General features: G+C 38.5%; 1 protein-coding gene and 1 long non-coding RNA gene across 10 annotated transcripts in view; one reads left to right on the top strand and one right to left on the bottom strand.

Annotated features, from left to right (window-relative positions):
- Nucleotides 1-6,979, top strand: part of PTPRG (protein tyrosine phosphatase receptor type G) — a 707,992-nt gene extending 701,013 nt beyond the window's left edge. For all 4 annotated transcript variants that reach the window (XM_047690530.1, XM_047690520.1, XM_047690539.1 and 1 more), the window contains 2 exons: nucleotides 1,688-1,823; nucleotides 2,392-6,979. In XM_047690530.1, the coding sequence (XP_047546486.1) occupies nucleotides 1,688-1,823; nucleotides 2,392-2,538 (283 nt within the window). In that variant the 3' untranslated portion in view covers nucleotides 2,539-6,979. The remainder of the gene's footprint in view (nucleotides 1-1,687; nucleotides 1,824-2,391) is intronic.
- Nucleotides 1-26,512, bottom strand: part of LOC125078261 (uncharacterized) — a 127,284-nt gene that overhangs the window by 51,528 nt on the left and 49,244 nt on the right. The gene's annotated exons all lie outside the window — the stretch shown is intronic.

Here is a 26,512-nt window from a genome sequence, read left to right as displayed (position 1 = left end):
TAAAAATAGAAAAATGTCGGAGAATGTTATCAAAATGCTGGGTTAGAAAAAGCATTCTCAAGATTCCAATTAAGCCAAAAATAAAAGACTGATCAATTTGATTATGGGTAAACTATACTTCAGTTTAACAAAAATGCCTACAAACAATGTTAAGAGAAATCAGAGACTGGAAAAAATATTTCCAACCTATCCTACAAATAAAAGAGACAAAGCCAAGAAAAATGGCCAAAGTATATCATTAAACAATTTCAGAGGAGGAACTATAGATGGACCATAAACCCAGAAGATTTTTCACCCATCAAATTAGCAGAAACATGTCAACTTTAAAATGAGGAAGAGAGGGGCACCTGGGTGGCTCAGTCCATTGAGCGTCTGCCTTCAGCTCAGATTATGATTTCAGGGTCCCAGAACTGAGCCCTGCGTCAGGCTCCCAGCCTAGTGGAGAATCTGCCTCTCCCTCTACCCTTCTGCCTATCTCTCTCAAATAAATAAATCTTTAAAAAAAATAAAATGATGAAGAGATGCAAGTATTCTCCTGGGAAAGGTATAAACAGGTAACAACCACTATGAGAGAAATACCACAGCATCTTTAAAACTAAAGATGGGCGTGCCTGTGACCTAGTTCTATTCATGGTACTTCTGCTGGTGCGCACAAGATACGGACAACGGGTGTGGCCATCTACAGGGAAGAGAGGACGTCCAGTACGCACACAGCACATGAAGTCACAAGCTGGACTGAAATGTACTGATACACCAAACCCTGGGCGGCTGGACCTAAATGTGTAACATGTTTTACCTCAAGATAGGTTACCTCTCACACTGGGGACTCTGGTCTTTTTGTATTAAAGATGTGCAACATCTGTAATGGCCTAATTGTATCTGACAATAATAAGCTCAAAACTGCACACCTAATAGTTTTTAACAGAATAGTGGATATAAAACTCTAGTTTCATTTCGACCAGCATCACCACCTGGAACAATTCATTTGCCTTCTTATCACTGAGAAGCCACCACAGGTTCCTGGAAGAAACGGGGTTGCCAGTCCAGCCTGATGGGGAAGTCCACCCTTCTAAGTGCGCGTGCATGTGTGTGTGTGTAAGAAGGAGCGTGTGCCATGTTTTTCCAAGACTTTTTTCGAGAGTACTCTAATGACAAAGTTCCACTTCAGTGCCAAAAATAATTACCTAATATGAAATTCATTTTGAAAAATTTTGGACTGCACTTGGAGCCATACAGTTCCATTTCAAGTCACATTCTGGAAGTTCAATTTAGCCATTTGGGATGGTTTAAAAAAAAAATTTTTTTTTCCAGATCCTTTCACCACCTCTACTCGTCCAGAAGCCTGTAGCTGGGTTCCTCATATTCTTTTTCCTATTATGCCCCCCACCGCATTCCCAACATCATGTCTTCGATAGCCATCCCATCCCGTCTGTTGTTGACCCTCTCGTTTCATCTGGGATATTAAGCTGAGTATCTGATAAGCCAGTTTGGGAGATCTCACGTTCGAGAACGAATGTCACCTTTCTGCTAGCCTCTTACCTCTCCCCTGGGCCAGCATTTCATCCATTACAAAGAGATGTCAATGCAGGCTACTTAGCTTCTATGCAAAAATAGGATATTCATTTCCTTCGAAAAACTCAATCCCTTAGAAAATCTGAAATAGCTTCTTTTTTTTCTCCTCTCCAAGGTATGGAGCAGTTTCAGCAGGAATGTTGTGTGCCCTTACCACCCTGTCCCAGCAACTGGAGAATGAAAATGCTGTGGATGTTTTCCAGGTTGCAAAAATGATTAATCTTATGAGGCCTGGAGTATTCACAGACATTGTAAGTACTTGGTTTCTTTGTGAAACCTGTTCTGTCATCAGGTGAAACTCAGGCTCACACTTGAATTGGAACACTGGTGGTCACCCGGGGATGGTTTTGCTCCCCCGCCCCCGGGCAGGCGATGTTGAGCAGTGTCCAGACACTTTCTCATTGTCACAACTGGGGATGGAGGAAAGTGCTCATTGGAACCCACCCAGAGACGCTGCTGAACATCTTGCAATGCAGCAGACAGATCTCTACGACAAAGAATTACCTGCCTCGAAACGTCAGTGGTGCTGAGGTGGAGAAACTCGGTTTTCTAGAGTATGATACTCTCCAGTTACAATATAAAGATATGTTACGATCTTAACTCACTGTCAACAGAATTTAGTTCCAAACTAGCAACAATCAGAATGACATGCAGAATGCATAGGTCTTGATTATAAAGGCTCCAAGTCCTTTTTTTGAAGTTTCTTAACAAAAATGTATATTCTCGTTTTTTACAATTAGATTTTTAATTGGTCTTGCTACCTTAGATGAAATGATTCAGCTGTTCTTTGTCTCAAACGGTCTTCCTCTTGTTTTTCAGGAACAATACCAGTTTGTCTATAAAGCGATGCTCAGCCTGGTCAGCACTAAAGAAAACGGAAACGGTCCCATGACAGTGGACAAAAATGGTGCTGTTCTCATTGCGGATGAATCAGACCCTGCCGAGAGCATGGAATCTCTAGTGTGATTGGGATCCCGGAAGGGCACTTAATTTGTAAAACTTCTGAAGACTGAGAACTTTTTTGAGGCCTTTTTTGCCAGACTCTAGGTTATACAATAACCCAGTTACTTTTTTACACTGATAAAAGTTTTGATATTTATTTTTTGCCATTTTATGTCTTAATGGTATCCTACTGAGCATTTGCACCTCTGTTCATTTCACACAGTGAAACGCAGTTTTCCCTAGTTTGCACTATACGATCAGTGTTACTGCCTATAATCTAATACTAAAGCCCTGATGTGACATTCCATGACAACATACATGCTACTTTTTAGTTCAGTACAGTGAAGGTCTTTGTTATGACAGTGAATCTTGGTTTATGTTTATTATTATTATTATTGTTGTTGTTGTTATTGCTAAAGCAGTTGCATCCTCCTAGCAGGCAATGCTGAACTTTTCCTCAGTCCTCTCCTATTTTTTTCAGGCACTGCTCCATACTGTCTGCCTTCTGTATTTTAATGGAGTGAATGGGCATTGTTTTCTTTTAAGGAATAGCAGGTTCCTGGGAGCTACTAAGACAGTCTATCAACCTCATGGCCTTGGAACAGTTCTACTTATGATGGTGAAGGTATCCATTAAGAAATTAGAAGGCTTTAAGAGCTTTTTGTGAACATCACTTATTAGTTAAAGTTATATTCATAGCCTAAAAAAATGCCCAACTGTGTCAAAATAAAGGATATCTCTGTATTACAATTTTCACAGTAGCTATGTGGACGGTGTGTGTTATTTCCATCTTGACCCTCTGAAATAGCTATACCCTACAATGAGGGCTATCTTTTACCATAGAGATACGGCAATATTTTACACATCTCACCTATCCCTTTAGTAACTCTCCATTCACACTTCTTGGTTTCTAATATCACACCTCATGGCAGGTAATATAATGAAAATTTCTGCAGGTGTGTAATTTTGAAATTAGTCCTCTAAAATATCCCTATTACTTATAGCTATCTAATAAAAACTACCTATATAGTTAACATTCTTTTCTTTCCTTCTTTGCCAAATGTTTCCTAATAAATCCCTTAATTACATACATTCTTTTACTTAGGATGGAAGTGAAAATACTGTATTAGCTAGTCTGGGATAGATTCCCAAGTCTTATGTAGATTCCCACACATCGATAAGTCTGATTCAGAGAGAGAAATCAAAATCTTAAACAGAAGTAGAGATCAACATTCTCAAGTAGATTTTAAAAGAAGGAGATATGTCTTTGTGTGCTTTTGTGTTGTGGATCCTCAAGAACAGACACACTTCACAAGAGGCTGATAATCATTACACAGAACCCAAGGAAGTTACGAGATCTAGCCTCTGGAGCCATATTTACCCTGCAGTAACTACATAATTGGGAAATTAGGAGCATTAATAAGAAATATCAGTTCAGTTAGAAAAATAAGCTACTACTGAGATCTGTTCTTGTATTTCGTATTTGCATTTGAGGAATAACTTCTGTTAGAAGTGAAATCATCACCACAAAGAAAAGGCCTATCACAAAGAAAAAGGATTTTGGTTAATTTTTATGTCAATAAACTTTGACCAAAAAAAAAAAAAAATCCATACTGGCTACTATCATACTATGTGAATAGGCTCTATAACATTAATGATAATCAGTGCTGAGGTTCTATTAACCTTAAGTTGGCTGTCTGTGAAGTTTGTCAGAGTAGTGCTGTGGAGTTAAAGCTGCTAAGGAGACGCTACAGGCCCAAGTTTGGGAGTTCCAATGCACAGGCTAGGGTGATAGATTTTTCGTGAACTATGTACCTGCCAGGGGTAATCTCATGTTTTCATCACAGAAATTCTGCAACATGGAAAACAGTCCACTGTTCATGAACCGTGTAGGTGAAGCTTAAGAAAAGGTGTACAGCTGAGCAGTTTGCTAAATGGTATGTGTTAGAGGAAAACAACACCTTTGCAGCCCCTCTGCTCCCATCACAGGTAAAATACCAGGAAGCTCTACCCAACACCTAAGGAAGAAAGCTTGAACATAGGAACACCACCACTGCCAGAAGCTGAGAGGAATCAGGAAGGACAAGGTTTCAGATCATGACAAGAGCTAGATCATTTCAGTCAATTAAGCAGGTTACACTTCATTTATATAATGACAGGAGTGAACTCTTTTTAGTAGTTGGCACATACTGGATTTTCGGAAGTGATGTTCAAGTTGGGGCTCATGGTCCCCTGGTAATTTTTTCTTATACAAGTGAACAGTGGTTCGAAAGCAGGGAGTGTTTCCTTCTGTGCTATTTACAGAGGGCTCAAGTCATGCAAAGGCCTAAGTTCCAGCACAGTCCTGTGACTGTTTCTTACACAGGTATCATAGTCGAAAGAAAGATTGCTAGTAAATAGAAACATTTCAAAGGGTGGTTTGAAGGTCTCTGAGAAAATATGTGACCATAGTGGGCCTGAACCTATCCACAAATCCTGACACTGAAATCTGAGCAACTGCTGTTTGCCCATCTTGCCAAAGTGGTCCAAACACACTTCAGTAAGGACAATTCTACTCAGCAGTTCCTCACTTTCCCCAGAGAGTGTATCCTGAATATTAGTCTTTGTTTGTTATCGATGTTAATGTTCTTGCATCTTTCCAGAGTTTTTCAAAGACGGTATTCTCTTTGAGACATAAACACAATGCTTAACTACACAACAAGGTTATTATCGCCTGCACTCAGGGGGAAAGGAAATAGCTATTGCAGACTGACATGTGCTAGCTTATAAAATAAGCTCACTGCGTATGACTTTAGCTCGAGGTGAACAGAAGGCACACATCATAAGATACTGAGTTGTACTGATCGGACCAAGCGGCCATGCTGGGCATCAGAGGAGACCCACATTGCCATCAGGAGAACTCTCGCATCCAAAAGCCACATCATCTTTTATACGTGTGTGTGTGCGTTAAAAAAAGTTACTTCTGAATCTCAAGAATAAGATTAATTGAACTGGTTTTCCTAAATTTGTATGCCTTGGAGCTTTTAGAGTCTATTTCGAGTTGAAGAGTCCAGCATGGTCAGAGAAGGTTACGGTGTTCAAGGTCTGGCTGTTGGAAATTTTAGCCCAGAGTGACATACTGAAATCAACAAATAACCTTAATTGTTTTATAATGACACAGCACAACTGCCTTGTTATGAATTTTTTCTTAAATGCATATATACTATATTTAAAAATTAAGATATAGATACCAATTTACCAAAGATACATATTACTAATTCTAAGCAAAAAATAAACCCAAACTCATCACAATTTAAGAAATAATAATCAAAATGTAGTTTGTCTTAAGAATTTAGCAGTTATACTGGAAAATGCATTTTCAACTCCTGTGTTCTGAAGTTTATGTTCAAATGGTGCCAGTGAATTTTTATATGAAGGGAAAATGCCTGCTTTTTTTTTTTTTAAGAGCTATAATTTCACTTACCCCTTTGCGCTTTCCCTTAGTTGCCATTAACATGCAATATTGGCTTTACTTATCTCTAGAAAGAAGGCATGCTATAAATAGGAAGGAATTGTTATAGTATTTGGCCTCTACTTTGTCTTAGCTGTTAAACTGTTTTTAGTATTTTTGTTAAATATTTGCAAAGGGAAGCATTTTCTACAGAGGATAATTAATTTCAAGAAAAATATCTTGAGTTTTAAGAAATAAACATCTCCAGAAAAGGAGACAGCCGATTTTATAAAATGTTGCAACTCTCCAACATTTGGGGTAGTGACTCCTTTTTTGTTAGGACATTTGAAACTAGCAAGCAGCCATTGTTTCTAAAAAAGAAAAAAGAAAAAAAAACCTCAGCCTTCATGTTAATTCATGTTTTCTTTCACTTCATTTTGAAATAGCTAAAATCATTAAAACTGTAAATATTTTGTTGCTTGGATAAGCATCTTCTGGGAACTTTGTATCTATGGTATATAATCATAGAATTTTATATTTTCATATAAAGCTAATTTTTTTCTAGTTTCAACTCCGTCATAGTTTTTTGTTTTGTTTGTTTTGTTTTGGGGGGGGAGGTTATTTTGGGTTTTTTTTTGTGGTGGATAGGTGAATTCAACTTTCTGTGTATGAGGTAGCAAGAACCATCTTTGCATTCCAAAAGACCCAACATGTGTTATTTCTTTGAGGCAGTGATTGTGAAAATTGGGTTTTCTTTCTTAATTCCATTGACCATTTGTGCAATAGGAATTAGACATAATTAGTCACTGAATACATTCGTTGCATTGACCCATTTGGAAAAAGTGGTTGGTTTTGTTTTGGGGTTTGTTTGGTTTTTTTTTTCTAATTTGTTCAGGGGGGTAAGGGGTTTTGTAACCTGAAATTTTTCCCTTTTTTCTTCTTCTGTTTAAAAATATATCAAATCATTCTATTATAGTGTTATTTAATATGTAAATTGTATTGCTATACATAAAATAAAGTATGGTTTTTGATGTATTCATTGGTGCTGAGCATTTCTGTGAAAATATGGCCAATAAAATTGTTACTAGTCTCCTTTAACAGATCACATTTATACCTGCCAACTCTTTATCTTCGTTTTCATGGTAATAAGATAAATGTTAAGAGTATCTTTACATAAGCAACAAACCAAAAAGAAATGTCTTTTCTGAGTTCTTCCATCTTTAAAGAATGAAGAATGACAGTTTTACTACATATGGAATCAAACCTTATTCGCATTATGAACCACCTAAGTTATAGGAAGAATTACTATTTTTCAGCAGTCTATCAACTAGATTTATAGCAACTTCTTCCTCTTAATTATTTACTATGTTGGATAAAGGATGTATCCTGCCAAGACTATTGGAAAATCTATGAGATGTATGTAGAATCACTAAAATTGCTTCTACTTATAAGCAGTTTTGACATTCCCGAACAGGGAGGAGTACACAGGTCTCAAACTTGGCAGCTTGGGCCCACCATTCTCTCTGAACTTGCAGTGGGGCCAGGAGCTCAGTTCTTATTACCAGGGCCCCAACTTTCTTCCCACAGGGGTGAAGAGCTTACATTTCATTCTCCCTAAGTAACTGGGAATTTAAGAAACAATATTAATCTCATCTAGTCTACTGCTACCTCTGAGACCATTACAGCAAAAAGAAATAATGAGTCTCTCTGATGATAAACCCTAGTCTTCCCCAAATTACACCCGCAGTGACTTAATACTCTGTATCACGGAGCATGGCACAAACTGATGTCCCATAGATCATACATCCACAGATGTATGTTATTTGGCCCATAATTTTAACTATTTTTAAATTTTATTTGTTTGTTTAAATAGACTCTATACCCAACGTGGAATAGAGTCTATTGGAATGACCCAATGGTCACACGACCCTGAGATCAAGAGTTGGATGCTCTACCAACTGAGCGAGCCAGGGGCCCCATGGCCCGTAATCTTTAAAATTCACATTAGCTACCTACCAACATCTTAAGAAATGGAAGCTTTCACATTAAGATTCAGATTTCAAACTCCTTTCAAAAATGTGGGCAGTCTTAATACAGCATGTTCACATTCTCACATGGAACTAACAAGCTGGAGAGGGAGGCACAGTTGCCCCTTTTGATGCTGCTACTATCCAGTTCACCACAGTCTCCCCAACCTCTCCCATAACCTATGCCTGCCCCCTGTCAGCCATTTAAATAACCTGCCTGGATTCTATAAGCAGTTGCACAAGAATTTTGAGATCATCTTCCATCACTAAAATCCTAAGAAGTCAGCATGAGGAAAGGGAGCTTCCACATTCCTAATTACCTCTAAGTCCACCCAAGATGGCTCTGTGCAGAAGCAGTTATAACTGCTCAAAATAATTAAATTAATTCTCTACTGCCTGATTTTTACTGTCCAGAATAGAACTTATACAAGGAAGCCTCATTTCTACTACCAAGAATGGGGCAAAGAAACGAGTGCAGAAAGCTACTGCAAAAACTCCCATTTCTAACAGGTAACATTCAGATTGTTAAGAACTACAAGATTTAGCAACAAGTTGCTAGGAACTGTGCCTAGATTCAGAGACAGGATTAAGGACATTGGTTTTAATATTTATGACTGTGTTGGTAAGAGAGCATAAAGGCACTAGCAAATAACTAGAAGCTGGGAACTGGCAAGAGAAAAATGGCTTTTGTGATCATGAAGTTCGGCAAGACAAATAATCAGAAAAGAAAGATAATTAGACCAGCAGTTTATCTGAACCTAACAATAACATTATGTTGCTCACAAATTGAAAAATAGGAAATTAACTTTATCTGATTTATGGTAATTTGAAAAACATTCTACTTCAACAGTTAAATGGCCTATAAACTAATTATCTTCCATCCCTTCCCCACATTCTGCTTATGCAGGGCATAAAGTCAGGCTTTGTGGCAAGCACCAGCGGGCCTTTCAAAGCTTAGGCGAACATTCTAAATTATAGATAAATTTAGCATTCTGTTAGAATTCATCCCAAAAGCATTTGCTTAATGTCTATCACAGGGCACATGTTAGTTACACCCTGTACAGAATGTAAAGTTGTTGGCAGAGGCATTTCAAGTCAGATGAGGCAAAAGTTACAACTTAATCCTAAAAACTCATTCTTCAGTTCACTCAAACATTCTTATTTAGCTCTGTCTTAGAGACGGAGTACAAAAGACAGTTGTGCAACACTGTTAGCAAAGAAGTAAAATCTGTAACCATAGGCTCCCTAACTTCTACACTGCTCACACAACTCTATTTTTTTTAAAGATTTTATTTATTTATTTGATAGACAAAGATCACAAGTAGGCAGAGAGGCAGAGAGGGAGAGAGGAAGGGAAGCAGGCTCCCTACTGAGCAGAGAGCCCGATGTGGGGCTCGATCCCAGGACCCTGGGATCATGACCTGAGCGGAAGGCAGAGGCTTTAACCCACTGAGTCACGTAGGCGCCCCCACACAACTCTATTTTATATTAAATTTGCCTCTGGAACTTAGAAAGCATTTTCCCACAGTGGGGAAAAAAAATGTTAAAGAATAAGGACTACCAAAAAAAAAAAAAAAGAGTAAGGACTACAGGGCGGCTGGATGGCTCAGGCGGTTAAAGGTCTGCCTTTGGCTCAGGTCATGATCCCAGAGCCCTGGAATCAGGATTCAGTCCCTGCATCAGACTCCCTTGCTCATCAAGGCATCTGCTTCTCCCTTTCCCTCTGCCTGCTGCTCCCCCTGCTTGTGTGCTCTATGTCAAATGAATAAATTAAATTTTAAAAAAAGATTAAGGACTACAATCCAAACAGCCAAGAGTCCAGTCAAGTTCGCCACTGACTGACAAGTCATTTGGGGCAAGTTGCTTGACTTCTCTAAATGCCATTTTCCTCAATTGTAAAACAGAGAAATCAATATTTACCTCCCAGGGACTGCTGTAAGGAGTGAATGAGATGCTTGCAAAAGCTCTTGGGACAGTCAACTAATATTAACCATTATAATGATGCTATCACCTAGCTTTATTTTTCTTAATTGCTCAGCTGACCTTTTGTCAATCATGAAACAAAAAGTCAACAACGTGAGCTTACCCATTTAGATAGTAACACTGAAAAACTTCCTTCACTGATGAGGAAGCTCACCTTATCAAAGTGGATGCAAGGGAGGTAGATGGAGATGAAGGTGAGCAATGGAAGTAGCCCATGTATCCTACAACCCAAAACCAAAAATGCCAGAAGCTGGGAATGAATGCATATACACAGTGTCCCATATGTTGACTATTTCTCTACTCGTGGTTTAAATCTCTCAGTGCATTCTAAGAACTTGTTTTTAGAAGAAGCTCCATAGTTTGAGAAAAGTCAAACATATTTGTTAATGTCAAACCCCAAGTGCAGAATACTGCATAGCATTGTGATAAATTACAAACATTTCTACACTAGCTACAATGCTCTATCTCAACTCCCAAACTCTATAAACTAATATGAATGGCGATAATTCCTTTTCCCTCAGCCAATTTTTATCCTTTATAGCTCTCACTACTTTCAATATATCACCTCTCGTTATCAACCACCATCTTGCCTCACCCTAGGCCAGAGTTGGCCTCTTTAGCCACTCAGTACTCCACTGTGAAGAAATAGCCATAAATTAGAGACTTTTCCTGGTTTGGTAACAGATTCTTAAAGCCTATCAAGTATTATTTCAGAATATCACCCTACATAAATAAGATCATTTGTTTCCTCTGCCAAGACTTTGTCGATTATTGAGGAAAGGAACAATCAGGATGAATTATGACTATTTAATATTACAAATTTTGGTACCTTAACAATACGTTAAAATATATAATCTGATTGGTGCGCATGGTTGGTGCAGTAGGTTAAGCAACCAACTCTTGGTTTCCTCTGGGGTCATGATCTCAGAGTCGTGAAATCAAGCCCCGCATTGGGTATGAGACATGTTTCATGGAAAGCTGCACATTAATCATGTGAACTTAAGCTCAACTTACTGATACTCATTATTTATTAAGACACCTCTTGTTGAAAGTAAATTCTCACATTGCTTAAGAATATTCAAACTGGGGGCACCTGGGTAACTTAGTTGGTAAAGAATACAGCTCTTAATCTTGGGGTTGTAAGTTTGAACCCCACATTGGGAATCAAGAGATTACTTGAAAAATAAATATCTTAAAAAAAAAGAGGGGAAGAGGGGTGCCTGGGTACCTCAGTCAGTTGAGCCTCCAATTCTTGGTTTCAGCTTGGGTTGTGATCTCAGGGTCTTGAGACTGAGCCCTGTGTAGGGCTCTAGGCAGAGCATGGAGCCTGCTTAGGAACCTCTCTCCCTCTCCCTGTCATCCCCTGCTCCCCATTCATGCTCTCTAAAATAAAATTATAAAAAGAAAGAATGTTTGAACCGGATTTTTTTGCCAGAACACCTGAACAGGTGGTCCGGGATTCTTTATTTTTAAGCTTTCATGATAGCAATAATCAAATATTCTCCACTAGAAAAAAGAAAATCCAATTTGCCTCCTTGCCTTTATTTTTTAAATACCTCATGCAGGTGTACGCATGTGAGCATCCAGGCCGTAGTTCCAAAACCATCCCTTGGCTTTTAAAAATTATCTCACGGTTTTTTAAAAATGATGGAGAATTTTGCTACTTTCAAAAATGATTTGGGCCTGGGCGCCTGGGTGGCTCAGTGGGTTAAGCCGCTGCCTTCGGCTCGGGTCATGATCTCAGGGTCCTGGGATCGAGTCCCGCATCGGGCCTGCTTCCCTTCCCTTCCTCTCTCTCTGCCTGCCTTTAAAAAAAAATGATTTGGGCCTAATTATCCCCTAAAATTCTAAGAAGTACTTAAGAAAACATAAAATGCTATAGCCTCTGACCCCACCACCATCTCCCTCAAGAGCTCTCCTTTTGATAGATGTAAAATTTCTCTGAGTTAGATTCACAGGTAACCCATATCTCTAAAGAAGGGTATACACCAGAGCAAGTGAGTTATGGCTGCTTGGCTGGCAGTAGTTGTAATCTATTTTTCCTATCCCTATCATATTCTCTATTTATAAAACATGAACACTGAGGCAAGCATGGTTTTGTTTATTGCAAGGAGAGTCCAAATAAAAATACAGTCTCTAGAACTTTATGGTATACTATAACACCTTCTCTGATAACCATGTTTACAATTAAAAAAAAAAAAAAACCTTAAAGGACTTAGGGATGCCTTATCCCAATAATTTAGGCAAAAGTAAACTAAAATCTTATCAATGTCCCTAGATCTGTAACTCATGATCTTTAACTTTACCTCCCTCCTGTTACAAAAGAAAAGGTATCCTTGCTCCTATCTAAGACAGCCCTTCCATCTTCCATGACTTGTAAATGGCCCATCCTTGTCCTCTCAAGGACTTCATTTCTGCATTAGCTTTCCTATCAACTTGGGTCAAGTGATACCTTGCTTTCTCTACTGAATCATTCATTTTGGCATACAAATACACTCTATTATCACCACCTTAGAAAAACCTTTCTTGATGCCAAGAATCCTTTGACTAGCGTCTCATTTGGTATGTCTCTCTGATTATAGAACTCCTTGAGAGTTGTCTGTAGTGACAAGATCCATTCCTTTCTTCCATTCTCTCAACCTGTATAAACTGGGATTCAAGCAGAAGCATCCCACAACTCTAAATTCTCCAAATACTCCAAATACCTTGTTTTTTCTCCTCAACACCAATAATCTTTTAGCAACTGACTACACCACTTTCTTCTTTCAGCACTCAGCAAATATTTACATAGCACTCACTATGCATCAGGAGAGTAAGAATTACAGCAGACTTATCATAAACCATTCAAGCCATAAAACAATGGAGTGACATATTTAAAGTCATGGAAGAAAAAAATCTGTCGACTCCAAATTCTTTTTTTTTTTTTAAAGATTTTATTTATTTATCAGAGAGAGGGAGAGCGAGCGAGCACAGGCAGACAGAATGGCAGGCAGAGGGAGAAGCAGGCTCCTTGCAGAGCAAGGAGCCCAATGTGGGACTCGATCCCAGGACACTGGGATCGTCACCTGAGCCGAAGGCAGCTGCTTAACCAACTGAGCCACCCAGGCGTCCGTCGACTCCAAATTCTATATCTAGTAAATAAGTTATTCTTTCGAAGAGAGCAAGATGGCAGAGGAGTAGGAAGCTGAAATAAGATCAGGTCCCAGGAATTCAGCTAGATAGATATCAAACCATTCTGAACACCTACAAACTCAACAGGAGATAGTAGAGGAAAAGAGCAGAAACTCTAGGAAAAGAAAATCGTCCACTTTCTGGAAGGTAGGATGTGCAGAGAAGCAAATCCGAAGGATGGGAGGATAGATAGCAGGGAAAGGGGCCAGTTCCCGCCAAGTGGTGGAGCAGCAGAGCACAAAAACAGAACTTTTAGAAGTTTGCTCCACTGAGGGACGTCGCTCCAGAGGCTAAGCAGGGGTGAAGCCTGTGTGGGGACAGTATGGTGTCAGGACCCGCAGGATCACAGAAAGATGGGGGGTGTCTATGTGGCAGAGCTCTCAGGTATTGGAGTGGGGAAGCCGGCTGCAGAGACAGAGCCGAGGTGGGGGCTCTCAGCTTGGGGTTACTTTAAACCATGATCCAAAGCACAGTTGGACCACTACTCTTCGAACAGGGACCCCATGAGTGGCAGATCTGGAAAGACCCCCTCTTTCTTCTTCTGGAGAAATGGCGTGGGTGAGCGCAACAGGAATCTGCTGGGGTTTGGAGACTCCAAACAGGGCTGTACACCAGAGATAGAAATGCTCAGTCACAGGAAGGGTGAGCATGAAGTGCAGCTGAGCATGGAGTGCAGCTGGAGACCACAGAGATGGGAGGGATTGACTGCTTTAGTCTGAGGGTACACAGAGTAGTGGGGTCCCAAGCTCTCTCTCCTCCAGCCAGAGACTGGGAGGCCGCCATGTTCATTCCCATCCTCCAAAGCTCTACAGAAAGCTTCAGAAAACAAAAGCTACTGAGAGCGAACCCGAGCACATTACTTAACCTGGCCCTGGCAAGGGCAGTGCAATTCCACCTTGGGCAAAGACTTTTGAGAATCACTGAAATGGGCCCCTCCCCCAGATCAGCAAGAATATCCAGCCAAGACCAAGTTCACCAATCAATGAGAACTGTAGATCTCCAGGGCTAGGGGAAAGCAACACATAGAATTCATGGCTTTCTCCCCATGATCCTTTAGTTGTGCAAAGTTAAAGTTTTTTAATTTTATTTTTTCCTTATTGTATTTTTTTAACTTTTCCTCTTTCCTCTTTTAACATTAATTTTTATTTTATCAATAACTTAAAAAAAAAACCTTTCTAGGGGTGCCTAGGTGTCTCAGTGGGTTAAGCCTCTGCCTTCGGCTCAGGTCATGATCTCAGAGTCCTGGGATCGAGCCCTGCATTGGGCTCTGCTCAGCAGGGAGCCTGCTTCCCCACCTCCCCACCTCCCCCTCTGCCTACTTGTGATTTCTGTCAAATAAATAAAATCTTAAAAAAAAAACTTTCTAAATTTTCATCATTATAGTCAAATGCCTTCATTGTATTTAACCTTATTTTTTGTATACATATATGTTTTTTCTTTAAAATTTTAGAATATAGGGGCCCTGAGTGGCTCAGTGGGTTAAGCCTCTGTCTTTGGTTCAGGTCATATTCTCAGGGTCCTGGGATCAAGCCCCACATCAGGCTCTCTGCTTAGCAGGGAGCCTGCTTCCCTCTCTCTCTCTGCCCACCTCTATGCCTACTTGTGATCTCTCTCTCTCTCTCTGTCAAATAAATAAAATCTTTATAAAAAATAAAATAAAATAAAATTTGGGGATCTAATTTCTTCTAATAGATTAAAATATACCCTAAATCTAGCTCCAGCCTGATCACATTCTCTCTCCTTTTTTTCCCTTTTTCCAACCAACTTATTTTATCAATTCCTTTTTTTAGAATCTATTTTATTTGTCATCTTTACAGTCATACTTCATCTCTTCACAAATGTTTACTCTTATTTTTGCATATATAAGTTTTTCTTTCTTTAAAATTTGGGAAGCAGTTTCTTCCAAGATCAAAATCAAGCATGTGGCTCTGCTCTATTCATCAGTCTAATATATATATATTTTTTTTCTTTTTTTCCCCTTTTCTTCTCTCCCCAGTTTTGGGTCTCATCTAATTTGGTCAGTATATATTTTTCTGGGGTTGTTGCTATCCTTTTAGTATTTTGTTCTCTCATTCATCTATTCTGACCTGGATAAAATGACAAGGCAGAAAAACTCAACACAAAAGAAAGAACAAGAGGCAGTACCGATGGCTAGGGACCTAATCAATATAGACACTGGTAATATGTCAGAACTAGAGTTCAGAATGACGATTATCAAGGTGCTAGCTGGGCTTGAAAAAGGCACTGAAGATATTAGAGAATCCCTTTCTGGAGAAATAAAAGAACTAAAATCTAACCAAGGTGAAATCAAAAATCTATTAATGAGGTGCAATCAAAAATGGAGGCTCTTACTGCTAGGATAAATGAAGCACAAGAGAGAATTAGTGATACAGAAGACCAAATGATGGAGAATAAAGAAGCTGAGCAAAAGAGAGACAAACAAATACTGGACCACAAGGGGAGAATTCGAGAGATAAGTGATACCATAAGATGAAACAATATTAGCATAATTGGGATCCCAGAAGAAAAAGAAAGAGGGGCAGAAGGTATATTGGAACAAATTATAGCAGAGAATTTCCATAATTTGGCAAAGGGAACAAGCATCAAAATCCAGGAGGCACAGAGAACCCCCCTCAAAACCAATAAAAATAGGTCAACACCCTGTCATCTAATAGTAAAACTTACAGTTCTTAGTGACAAAGAGAAAATCCTGAAAGCAGCTCAGGACAAGAGGTCTATAACATACAATGGTATAAATATTAGATTGGCAACAGACCTATCCACAGAGACCTGGCAGGCCAGAAAGGACTGGCATGATATATTCAGAGCACTAAAAGAGAAAAATATGGAGCCAAGAATACTATATCCAGCTAGGCTGTCATTGAAAATAGAAGGAGAGATAAAAAGCTTCCAGGACAAACAAAAATTAAAAGAATTTGCAAACACCAAATCAGCCCTAGATGAAATATTGAAAGGGGTCCTCTAAGCAAAGAGAGAGCCTAAAAGTAACAGACCAGAAAGGAACAGAGACAATATACAGTTACATTCACCTTACAGACAATACAGTGGCACTAAATTCATATCTTTCAATACGTACCCTGAATGTAAATGGGCTAAATGCCCCAATCAAAAGACATAGGGTACCAGAATGGATAAAAAAAAAAAAAAAATAAGACCCATCAATATGCTGTCTGCAAGAAACTCATTTTATTTAAGATTTATTTATTTGACAGAGAGAGGTCACAAGTAGGCAGAGAGGGAGGCAGAGAGAGAGGGGGAAGCGGGCTCTCTGCTCAGCAGGGGGGCTTGATCTGAGGATCCTGAGATCATGACCTGAGCCGAAGGCAGAAACTTAACCCACTGAGCCAGCCAGGTGCCCCAAGAAACTCATTTTAGACCCAAAGACACGTCCAGATTTAAAGTGAGGGGGTGGAAAACAATTTACCATGCTAATGAACATCAAAAGAAACCTGGGGTGGCAATACTTCTATCAGATAAATTAGATTTTAAGCCAAAGACTATAATAAGAGATGAGGAAGGACACTATGTCATACTTAAAGGGTCTGTCCAACAAGAAGATCTAACAATTTTAAATATCCATGCCCCTAACATGGGAGCAGACAATTATATAAGCCAATTAATAAAATCAAAGAAACACATCGACAATAATAGAATAATGATAGGGAGCTTTAACACCCTCCTCACTGAAATGGACAGATCATCTAAGCAAAACATTAACAAGGAAATAAAGGCTTTAAATGACACACTGGACCAGAAGGACATCACAGATTTATTTAGAACATTCCATCCCAAAACAAGAGTACACATTCTTCTCTAGTGCACATGGAACATTCTCCAGAATAGATCATATCCTGGGTCACAAAGCAGGTCTCAATTGGTACCAAAAGACTGGGATCATTCCCTTCATATTTTCAGACCACAGTGCTCTGAAGCTAGAACTCAATCACAAGAGGAAAGTTGGAAAGAACTCAAATACATGGAGGCTAAAGACCATCCTACTAAAGAGTGAATGGGTCAACCAGGAGATTAAAGAAGAATTGAAAACATTCATTGAAACAAATGAAAATGAAAACATAACTCTTCAAAATCTTTGGGACACAGCAAAGGTTGTCCTGAGAGGAAAGTATATAGCGATACAAGACTTTTTCAAGAAACAAGAAAGGTCTCAAGTACACAGCCTAATCCTACACCTAAAGGAGCTGGAAAAAGAACAGCAAAGAAAGGCTAAACCCAGCAGGAGAAGAGAAATTATAAAGATCAGAGCAGAAATCAATGAAATAGAAACCAAAAGAACAGTACAACAAATCAATAAAACTAGGAGCTGGTTCATCACAAGAATTAATAAGATTGATAAACCCCTGGCCAGACTTACCAAAAAGGAAAGAGAAAGGACCCAAATTAATAAAATCATTAATAAAAGAGGAGAGATCACAACCAATACCAAAGAAATACACACAATTATAAGAACATATTATGAGCAACTATGCACCAGCAAACATGACAATCTGGGAGAAATGGATACATTCCTAGAGACAGAGACATATAAACTACCAAAATTGAACCAGGAAGAAATAGAAAACCTGAACAGACCCATAACCAGTAAGGAGATTGAAGCAGTCATCAAAAATCTCCCAACCAACAAGAGCCCAGGGCCAGACGGCTTCCCAGGGGAATTCTACCAAACATTTGAAAAAGAATTAATAACCACTCTCCTGAAACTGCTCCAAAAACCAGAAATGGAAGTAAAACTTCCAAACTCATTTTATGAGGACAACATTACATTGATCCCAAAACCAGGCAAAGACCCCATCAAAAAGAAGAATTACAGACCAATATCCTTGATGAGCACGGATGTTAAAATTCTCACTAAAATACTAGCCAATAGGATCCAACAGTACATTAAAAGGATTATTTACCATGACCAAGTGGGATTTATTCCTGGGGTTCAAGGATGGTTCAACATCTGCCAATCAATCAATGTGATACAATACATTAATAAAAGAAAGAACAAGAACCATACAATACTCTCAAAAGATGCTGAAAAAGCATTTGACAAAGTACAGCATCCTTTCTTGATCAAAGCTCTTCACGGTGTAGGGATAGAGGGTACACACCTCAATATCATAAAACCCATTTATGAAAAACCCACAATGAATATAATTCTCAATGAGAAAAAACTGAGTTTTTCCCCTAAGATCAGGAATACAGCAGGGATGTCCACTATCACCACTGCTATTCAACATAGTACTAGAAGTCCTAGCCTCAACAATCAGACAACAAAAAGAAATAAAATGCATCCGAATCAGCAAAGAAGTCAAACTCTCACTCTTTGCAGATGATATGATACTTTATGTGGAAAATCCAAAGGACTCCACTCCAAAACTGATAGAACTCATACAGGAATTCAGTTAAGTGTCAGGATATAAAATCAATGCTCAGAAATCAGTTGCATTTCTATACACCAACAGCAAGACAGAAGATAGAGAAATTAAGGAGTTGATCCCAGTTACAATCGCACCCAAAAACCATAAGATACCTAGGAATAAACCTAACCAAAGAGAAAAAGAATCTGTACTCAAAAACTATAAGAAACTGAGGAAGACACAAAGAAATGGAAAAACGTTCCATGTGCATGGATTGGAAGAACAAATATTGTAAGAATGTCTATTCTACCTAAAACAATCTACACATTTAATGCAATCCCTACCAAAACACCATCATTTTTTTTTCAAATAAACGGAACAAATAATCCTAAAATTTATATGGAAATAGAAAAGACCTTGAATAGCCAGAGGTATATTGAAAAAGAAAACCAAAGTTTGCAGCATCACAATTCCAGACTTCAAGCTCTATTACAAAGCTGTAATCATCAAGACAGCATAGTACTGGCACAAAAACAGACACATAGATCAATGGAACAAAATAGCCCAAAAATAGACCCTCAACTCTATGGTCAACTAATCTTCGACAATACAGGAAAGAATGTCCAATAGAAAAAAGACAGTCTCTTCAACAAATGGTGTTGAGAAAATTGGACATCCCCATGCAGAAGAATGAAACTGGGCAATTTCCTTACACCACACACAGAAATAGACTCAAAATTGATGAAAGACCTCAGTGTGAGACAGGAATGTATCAAAATCCTTGAGAAGAACACAGGCAGCAACCTCTTCGACCTCACCCACAGCAACTTCTTCCTAGAAACATCTCCAAAAGCAAGGAAGCAAGGGCAAAAATGAGCGAAAAATGAGTGGGCATCAGTGAAATACAAATCAAAAGGACAATGAGATACCAACTTATACCAGTCAGAGTGGCTAAAATTAACAAGTCAGGAAATGACAGATGTAGGTGAGGATGCAGAGAAAGTCACTGTTGATGGGAATGCAAGCTGGTGCAGCTGCTCTGGAAAACAGTATGGAGGTTCCTCAAAAAGTTGAAAATAGAACTACTCTACAACCCAGCAATCACACTATTGGGTATTTACCCTAAAGATACAAATGTATTGAACCGAAGGGGCATGTGCACCCGAATGTTTGTAGCAGCAATGTCCACTGTAGCCAAACTATCGAAAGAACATAGATGTCCATCGACAGATGAATGGATAAAGAAGATATGGTATATATATATACACACACACATACACACACATATATATACAATGGAATACTATGCGCCATAAAAAATTAAATCTTGGGGCGCCTCGGTGGCTCAATGGGTTAAGCCGCTGCCTTCGGCTCAGGTCATGGTCTCAGGGTCCTGGGATCGAGTCCTGCATCGGGCTCTCTGCTCAGCGGGGAGCCTGCTTCCCTCTCTCTCTCTCTCTCTCTCTGCCTGCCTCTCCGCCTACTTGTGATCTCTTTCTGTCAAATAAATAAATAAAATCTTAAAAAAAAAAAATTAAATCTTGCCATTTGCAATGACATGGATGGAACCAAAGGGTATTATGCTAAGTGAAATAAGTCAATCAGAGAAAGACAATTATCATATGATCTCTCTGATATGAGGAATTTGAGAGGCAGGGTGGGGGATTGTGGGGGAAAGGGAGGGAGGAAATGACACAAGATGGAACTGGGGAGGGAAACAAACCATAAGAGACTCTTAATCTCAGGGAACAAACTGAGAGTTGCTGGGGGGTGGGGGAGGCGGGATAGTGTGGCTGGGATGTGAACATTGAGGAGGGTATGTGCTATGGTGAGTGCTGTGAATTGTATAAGACTGATGATTCATAGACCTGTACCCCTGAAGCAATAATACATTATATAATTTTTTTAAAAAGGTGGTCTACTTACAATGAGGATGGAAATTCTATATGGATATATTTATGTATAGCAAAGTATGTAGAGAAATAAATACAAAAATATCTACAAAATAAATATAAAATATATATGTATACAAAATAAATATACAAAATAAAGAGAATTTTTTCCCCACAGGACTTTCCATGAAATCGCATAAGTACTCTCAACAGAGTATATTTAAATGATCAATGAAAACAAAAATGGTGGTCTTAAAAGAAATTTGAAAGCATTCATAGCTGTCAGAAATTCATTTGAGCCATAAAATTATATAGCATTGGGAAATAAGTAAAATTGGGACACAGGACATAAATGAATGTTCCACTACTAATCTCCCAAATAATCTTTTTCAGGAAACTTGTCTCATACAATCACACAAATAGATAAAAAGTTCATGTGCAAAACAAAATTATAACAAAACTACTCAAGAAAATCTTGATTTGGGGGCACCTGGGTGGCTCAGTGGGTTAAAGCCTCTGCCTTCGGCTCGGGTCATGGTCTCAGGGTCCTGGGATTGAGCCCCACACTGGGCTCTCTGCTCAGCAGGAAGCCTGCACCCTCCTCTCTCTCTCTGCCTGCCTGACTACTTGTAATCTCTGTCTATCAAGTAAATAAATTAAAGAAAATCTTGATTTCAACAGTGTCAAAATACTTTCAAATTTAACACACTTTCTATTGTGTCTATGTTGAATTACCTCTCTATCAAGAACTCCTACATGCTAAGTAGATACAATGCAAAAAAAAAAAAAAAATACCATATAAGTAATTACTTAATCTTATTTCTCTGAGTCCTAAGTTCTCTGACAGCAATTTGAAATATCACAAAACACATCCGCAGGATTTTATTGTGACCCTCAAATGTAAACATTACAGTGTAGATTCAGAAAGGATAACTTTCTACTAGATTTTGTATTCATATAGTAATCCACATGCAAAAAATCATGCCATGATTTAGTAAGTCATACATGAATGTAGTTCTACAAAGCATGCTTAGCATACCATTTTTAAATTCTATCACACAATATAGAAAGTCAAATTTCTAAAACTGAAAAAAAGCTACTGAGGCCACGGGTTACAATGATGGACACATACGTTACAAGTACAGCACATGAGGTTCCTGAGTCATAACTTGCAGTGTCTTCCTAGCTTTGCCCCTGGACCCCTTTCCAAACTTCACATCTTTTACTACTCAGTACTATTGTGGCTGCCCTAGATCTTTTTTTTTTTAACAATCCTATTAAACAGAATAGGAGGGGATACTCTTCTAGGTACAGAAGGTACAACAGTCAGTAAGATGAACTGGGTTCCTGCCCTCATGAAATTTATATTCTAGTGGGAGAGGAAGACAACAAACATGTAAGCAAATTGACCAGATACATACACACACACACACACACACACACACACACACACACACACACAAATTTGTATCAGGTAGAGGTAAGAACTATTAAAAAAAAAAATAAAAGAGGGGCACCTGGGTGGCTCAGTGGGTTAAAGCCTCTGGCTTCGGCTCAGGTCGTGATCTCAGGGTCTTGGGATTGAGCCCCACATCATGCTCTCTGCTCAGCGGGGAGCCTGCTTCCCCCTCTCTCTCCACCTGCTGCTCTGCCTACTTGTGATCTCTCTTTGTCAAATAATTAAATAAAATATTTTTTTAAAAATAAAATAAAAGACAAGGTAGGAGGCCAGAGAATGATGGCAAAGGGATTATTTTTGACAAAGTGGGCAAAAAAAGAACTCTCTTGGTGAGTGACACTCACAGAACCTATAAAGCTCTGTGTAAGATGTTCCAGGTAGAATGAACACATCTTGACACAGGGCTGAGCTTGGTGTGCAAAAGCAAGAACAAAGCAAATGAGGGGGAACCTGGAAAGAAGGAAGTCAGAGAGGTAGGCAATGCCTGATCAAGCAGAAACTTGAAGTGTGTGCAAAGAAGTGTGGATTTTACTCTAAGGGCAATGGAAAGTCACTTCAGGATTTGAGAAAGGGAGTTACAAGTTCTCATTAATGTTTTGGGGGGAAAAATCAGACTGTAGAGAAGACTGTAGAAAATGTAAAACTAATGAAGAGGCACTCATACATTTCTTCAGTACTTGCATTTTTGGACCCAAAACAGGCAGCACATGGTAACTATAGCAAAGCTCTCCCAAAACTTAAGGTTACTCTTCGAGAATGAACTTAAGAAGGATCAAAATGCCAAAAATGGGAACAGATTTCCATAGATAATACTCAAAAGTCTGATGGTGGACATGAAATTGAAGATTTCCAGAAAGATCCCAAAATGTATTTAAGATAACTAGTATAACCTCAAACAAGTGTGATTGGACTGTACCATAACTAAAATACTTAAGCCAATCAATCTTGTATGTTATGGAAAAACAAAACAAAACAAAACAACAAATGAGGAGCACCTGGGTGGCTCAGTCAATTAAGCATCTCCCTTTGGCTCGGTCATGATCTCAGGGTCCTGAGATGGGAGCCCCACGTCAGGCTCCCTGCTCAGTGGGGAGTCTTCTTCTCCCTCTCCTTCTCCCCCTCCCCCTGCTCGTGCAAGCTCTCTCTCTCCCCCTCTCAAATAAATAAATAAAATTTTTTTAAATGATCTAAAAAATTAGGGTGGTATACATTGAAGGTTGTAAACCATCGGTCTGCTATTGTATTTTTTGGTTGTCTTTTATTTGAAATAGTTGCTAACACTGAAAAACCAGAAGATTTCACATGAAATCTAAATGTCTATCTTCCCTTGAAAAATTAGCTCTGGCAACTCTGTATCCTTGCAAGGCAATAATGTACAGCAACTACATTAATTGTTATAAAATTTTAGTAGAAACTTCCCTAAAATAAATAGATAAATTCTTTTCCATCTGTTTTTGAGTAACATGGGACTTTTTAATGTTGCTTTAAAAAAAAAAAAAAAAAGACCCTGGGGGCACCTGGGTGGCTCAATCTGTTAGGCAGCTGCCTTTGGCTCAAGTCATGATGCTAGGGTCCTGAAATCGAGTCCCACTCAGTGGGGAGTCTGCTTCTCTCTCTCCCTCTGCTGCTCCCCCCACTTGTGCTTTCCCTCTCTAAATATTTTTAAAAAATAAAATAAAAATAATTTTTAAAAATTATCCTTGTCAACTTCAATATATTTGATAAGCATTTATCAAGGCCCTACTAGGAACCAATATCTGCTAAAAGGAGTTTGGAGTCTAGGAAAATAACTCCAAGGGCATAACTACTCTTTACAATGAGATCATCTCTCTTGAAAAGCCTACTAAACATTAATTCTACTAACTCAAAAGGCAAATGCTAATTCCAGGATGTGAGGTTTTTCAAAGTCCAGCTTCTCCCAGTAGGCTGCCCTGAACCTCCACACTGCTGTGGCTGAGAGGCACTTCCCCCTGCCTCCCTGAGCGCAAGGCTACCAAGGTTTTGGAAGTATATCAGCTGCCGCCTATGCCATAACCCACTATTTGAAAATAGACTTAAGTCATATCACTAAATACAAGAAACAAAAGTCAATCAAATAAGTCCTCTCAAAAGAATTTGTTACTTCATATAAACCTGCAATATAACATTTTTTTTTTTAAAAAGAAACCATATTTTTTCCTTTTCTAAGCAGCCTGCAAGACAGATGAGACTAATTAGGTCTACTTTAAGTCCTTTTGATTCTTTTCACCAGTCACCATATCAACATAATCATATGCCAGAGATAGTTGTGCTCCACAAATTTATAGAACATGCCATCTATTCAAAGAGCTGAGACCACGAGAAGAGAACAAAGTATGATCTGCCAAGCTTTTCCTTTCTCTTATAAATACTATAAGAAACATAATTTAGTACCCCCACAAGCAACAAGCTAATGTGAATTAAATACTTATATGTAAAAATAGGTACAGTAAAATAAAATGCAATCTCAAAAGTACATGCAGGGATATCTATGCCAGCTTTTGGAATGGACTAATATAGAACACATTTCCTCAGGAAAATAGGCTTTACTTATATTTTAACATTTCAAGACATTAAATATGTAATAGTTTTCCCAATGACATATGGTTTGAATTGATATTGGTAAATAATTGTACATAAAAAAAAACTACACTGAATTAAATGTTGGTAAAAATGACAAAATAAAACACAGGCAATATAAGCCATTGCACAGGTGTATGCCATATTACCAGTTGAAAAAAAAATCTTGCAATTACAAGCCTACACTATTTATTTCACTTGTGTGTAATTACATCTTATACATGTTTGTTTAGTAGTATCAATCCAAGACATCATTTTGAGAATATAATTAACTGGATGGTAGAACAGAATGTGTGTGTATTTTACTATTTTTGTGTTTCTGTATTTCAAACAAGTTGGTCTTTGTTAGCTGTGTTTAACTGCCATCTAGAGTTAAAATGAATCCATTTCTTTTCCCTTCTACTTTTCTTCAAAATTTTAGGCATATAAGCCAACACATTTAATCTATTTCATATCAAACAAGTACTCTTCAGACAACCAAATTGTAAAGAACTTTATACAGTTTTTCAAAGTACCATTAATATTTCCACCAGCTGCAAATATTTTAGGTTGACTAAAACTTGAAGCTCACATTTAATTTAGTTTAAACATTTTTTGAATGTATAACCTAGGAATTAACCCAATACACATTTGGACTTAGGGAACTACACTAAAAGCTTGAAGAAAATTAATCTACTATCTTTCTCTGTGCCTTCCTACTTGTATTTTTTTCAGAGCCCAAGGAAAGCAGACCCATATATAAGGATATTCAGGAATTTTTTCATGTTGTTAACCTCTGGAAAATATGATTATAAAAATCAGCCAAATCCCAAGTATATATTTAACTAAGGTTTTCAATATTCTTAAGTTAAAAGTAACGTCCATATTCGAATTTGAGGTCTGTAAGAACAAACCATCAATATAATCAACTCAGCTTTCAATTTAATAAAGTCTGAAAAGTCATACCAAAGGGATACTTAAGAGAAAAAAAAACAGGTTTCAAAGTAAGATCTGATGTCTAGAAAATAAGAAAGGTATTCATATGAAATGTTCAAAAAACTAGATAAAATATTGTTTCATGCTGTTTTCATATAAATGAAGGATATGGGCAATTTTTTAAAAATTATCCGTCCCAAATGCATTAATCCAGAATGGCCTTTTATAACAATATCTTCACATATCATTAGATCTTGAAGCAAAGAAGTTGCAATGTGGAAAATCTCCAACCCTTGTTCTTTCAAAAGATAGGTTTTCAAGTGGATACATACAGCAAACAGTAATGATGGAAAAACAGGCTGGCACAAAGAGCCTCCAATTTTTTTTAGTAAACGCAATTGCAGAGTATCACAAAAAGATGGGAATTGCAGGATACAATGTTCTAAGTAGTCAAGTATGCATTAAGAAGTTATTAATTGGGGCGCCTGGGTGGCTCAGTGGGTCAAGCCTCTGCCTTCAGCTCAGGTCATGATCTCAGAGTCCTGGGATAGAGCCCCGCATCGGGCTCTCTGCTCAGTAGGGAGCCTGCTTTCCCCACCCACCCACCCACCCACCCCCATCTGTCTCTCTGCCTACTTGTGATCTCTCTCTGTCAAAGAAATAATAAAATCTTTTTAAAAAAAAAAGTTCTTAATTACTTACTCAGTAGTCGACTGATAAAGTTGTTACAGGATCCTAGGAGCAAAAAGGGGTGATAACATGGAGAAAATAAACAGGCAGCAGGTCTATGAAACAGAAAATCCTTACTTTAAGAAAAGCCTGAGCTGGGGCACCTGGGTGGCTCAGTGGGTTGGGCCGCTGCCTTCGGCTCAGGTCATGATCCCAGGTCCTGGGTTCGAGCCCCGAGTCGGGCTTTCTGCTCAGCAGGGAGCCTGCTTCCTCCTCTCTCTCTGCCTGCCTTTCTGCTTACTTGTGATTTCTCTCTGTCAAATAAATAAATAAAATCTTTAAAAAAAAAAAAAAAAGAAAGAAAAGCCTGAGCTAAAGAGTTAGAGAGAGACTAATTTGTAAATTGAGAGCTGGTGGGAAATCCAGGAACCAGGATTAAAAAAAAAAAAGAAGAATGAATGAAAGAAAGA

This window comes from Lutra lutra, chromosome 1 (assembly GCF_902655055.1).
Source record: "Lutra lutra chromosome 1, mLutLut1.2, whole genome shotgun sequence".
NCBI classification, from domain to species: Eukaryota; Metazoa; Chordata; class Mammalia; order Carnivora; family Mustelidae; genus Lutra; species Lutra lutra.
This window is presented reverse-complemented; position numbering and strand designations above follow the sequence as displayed.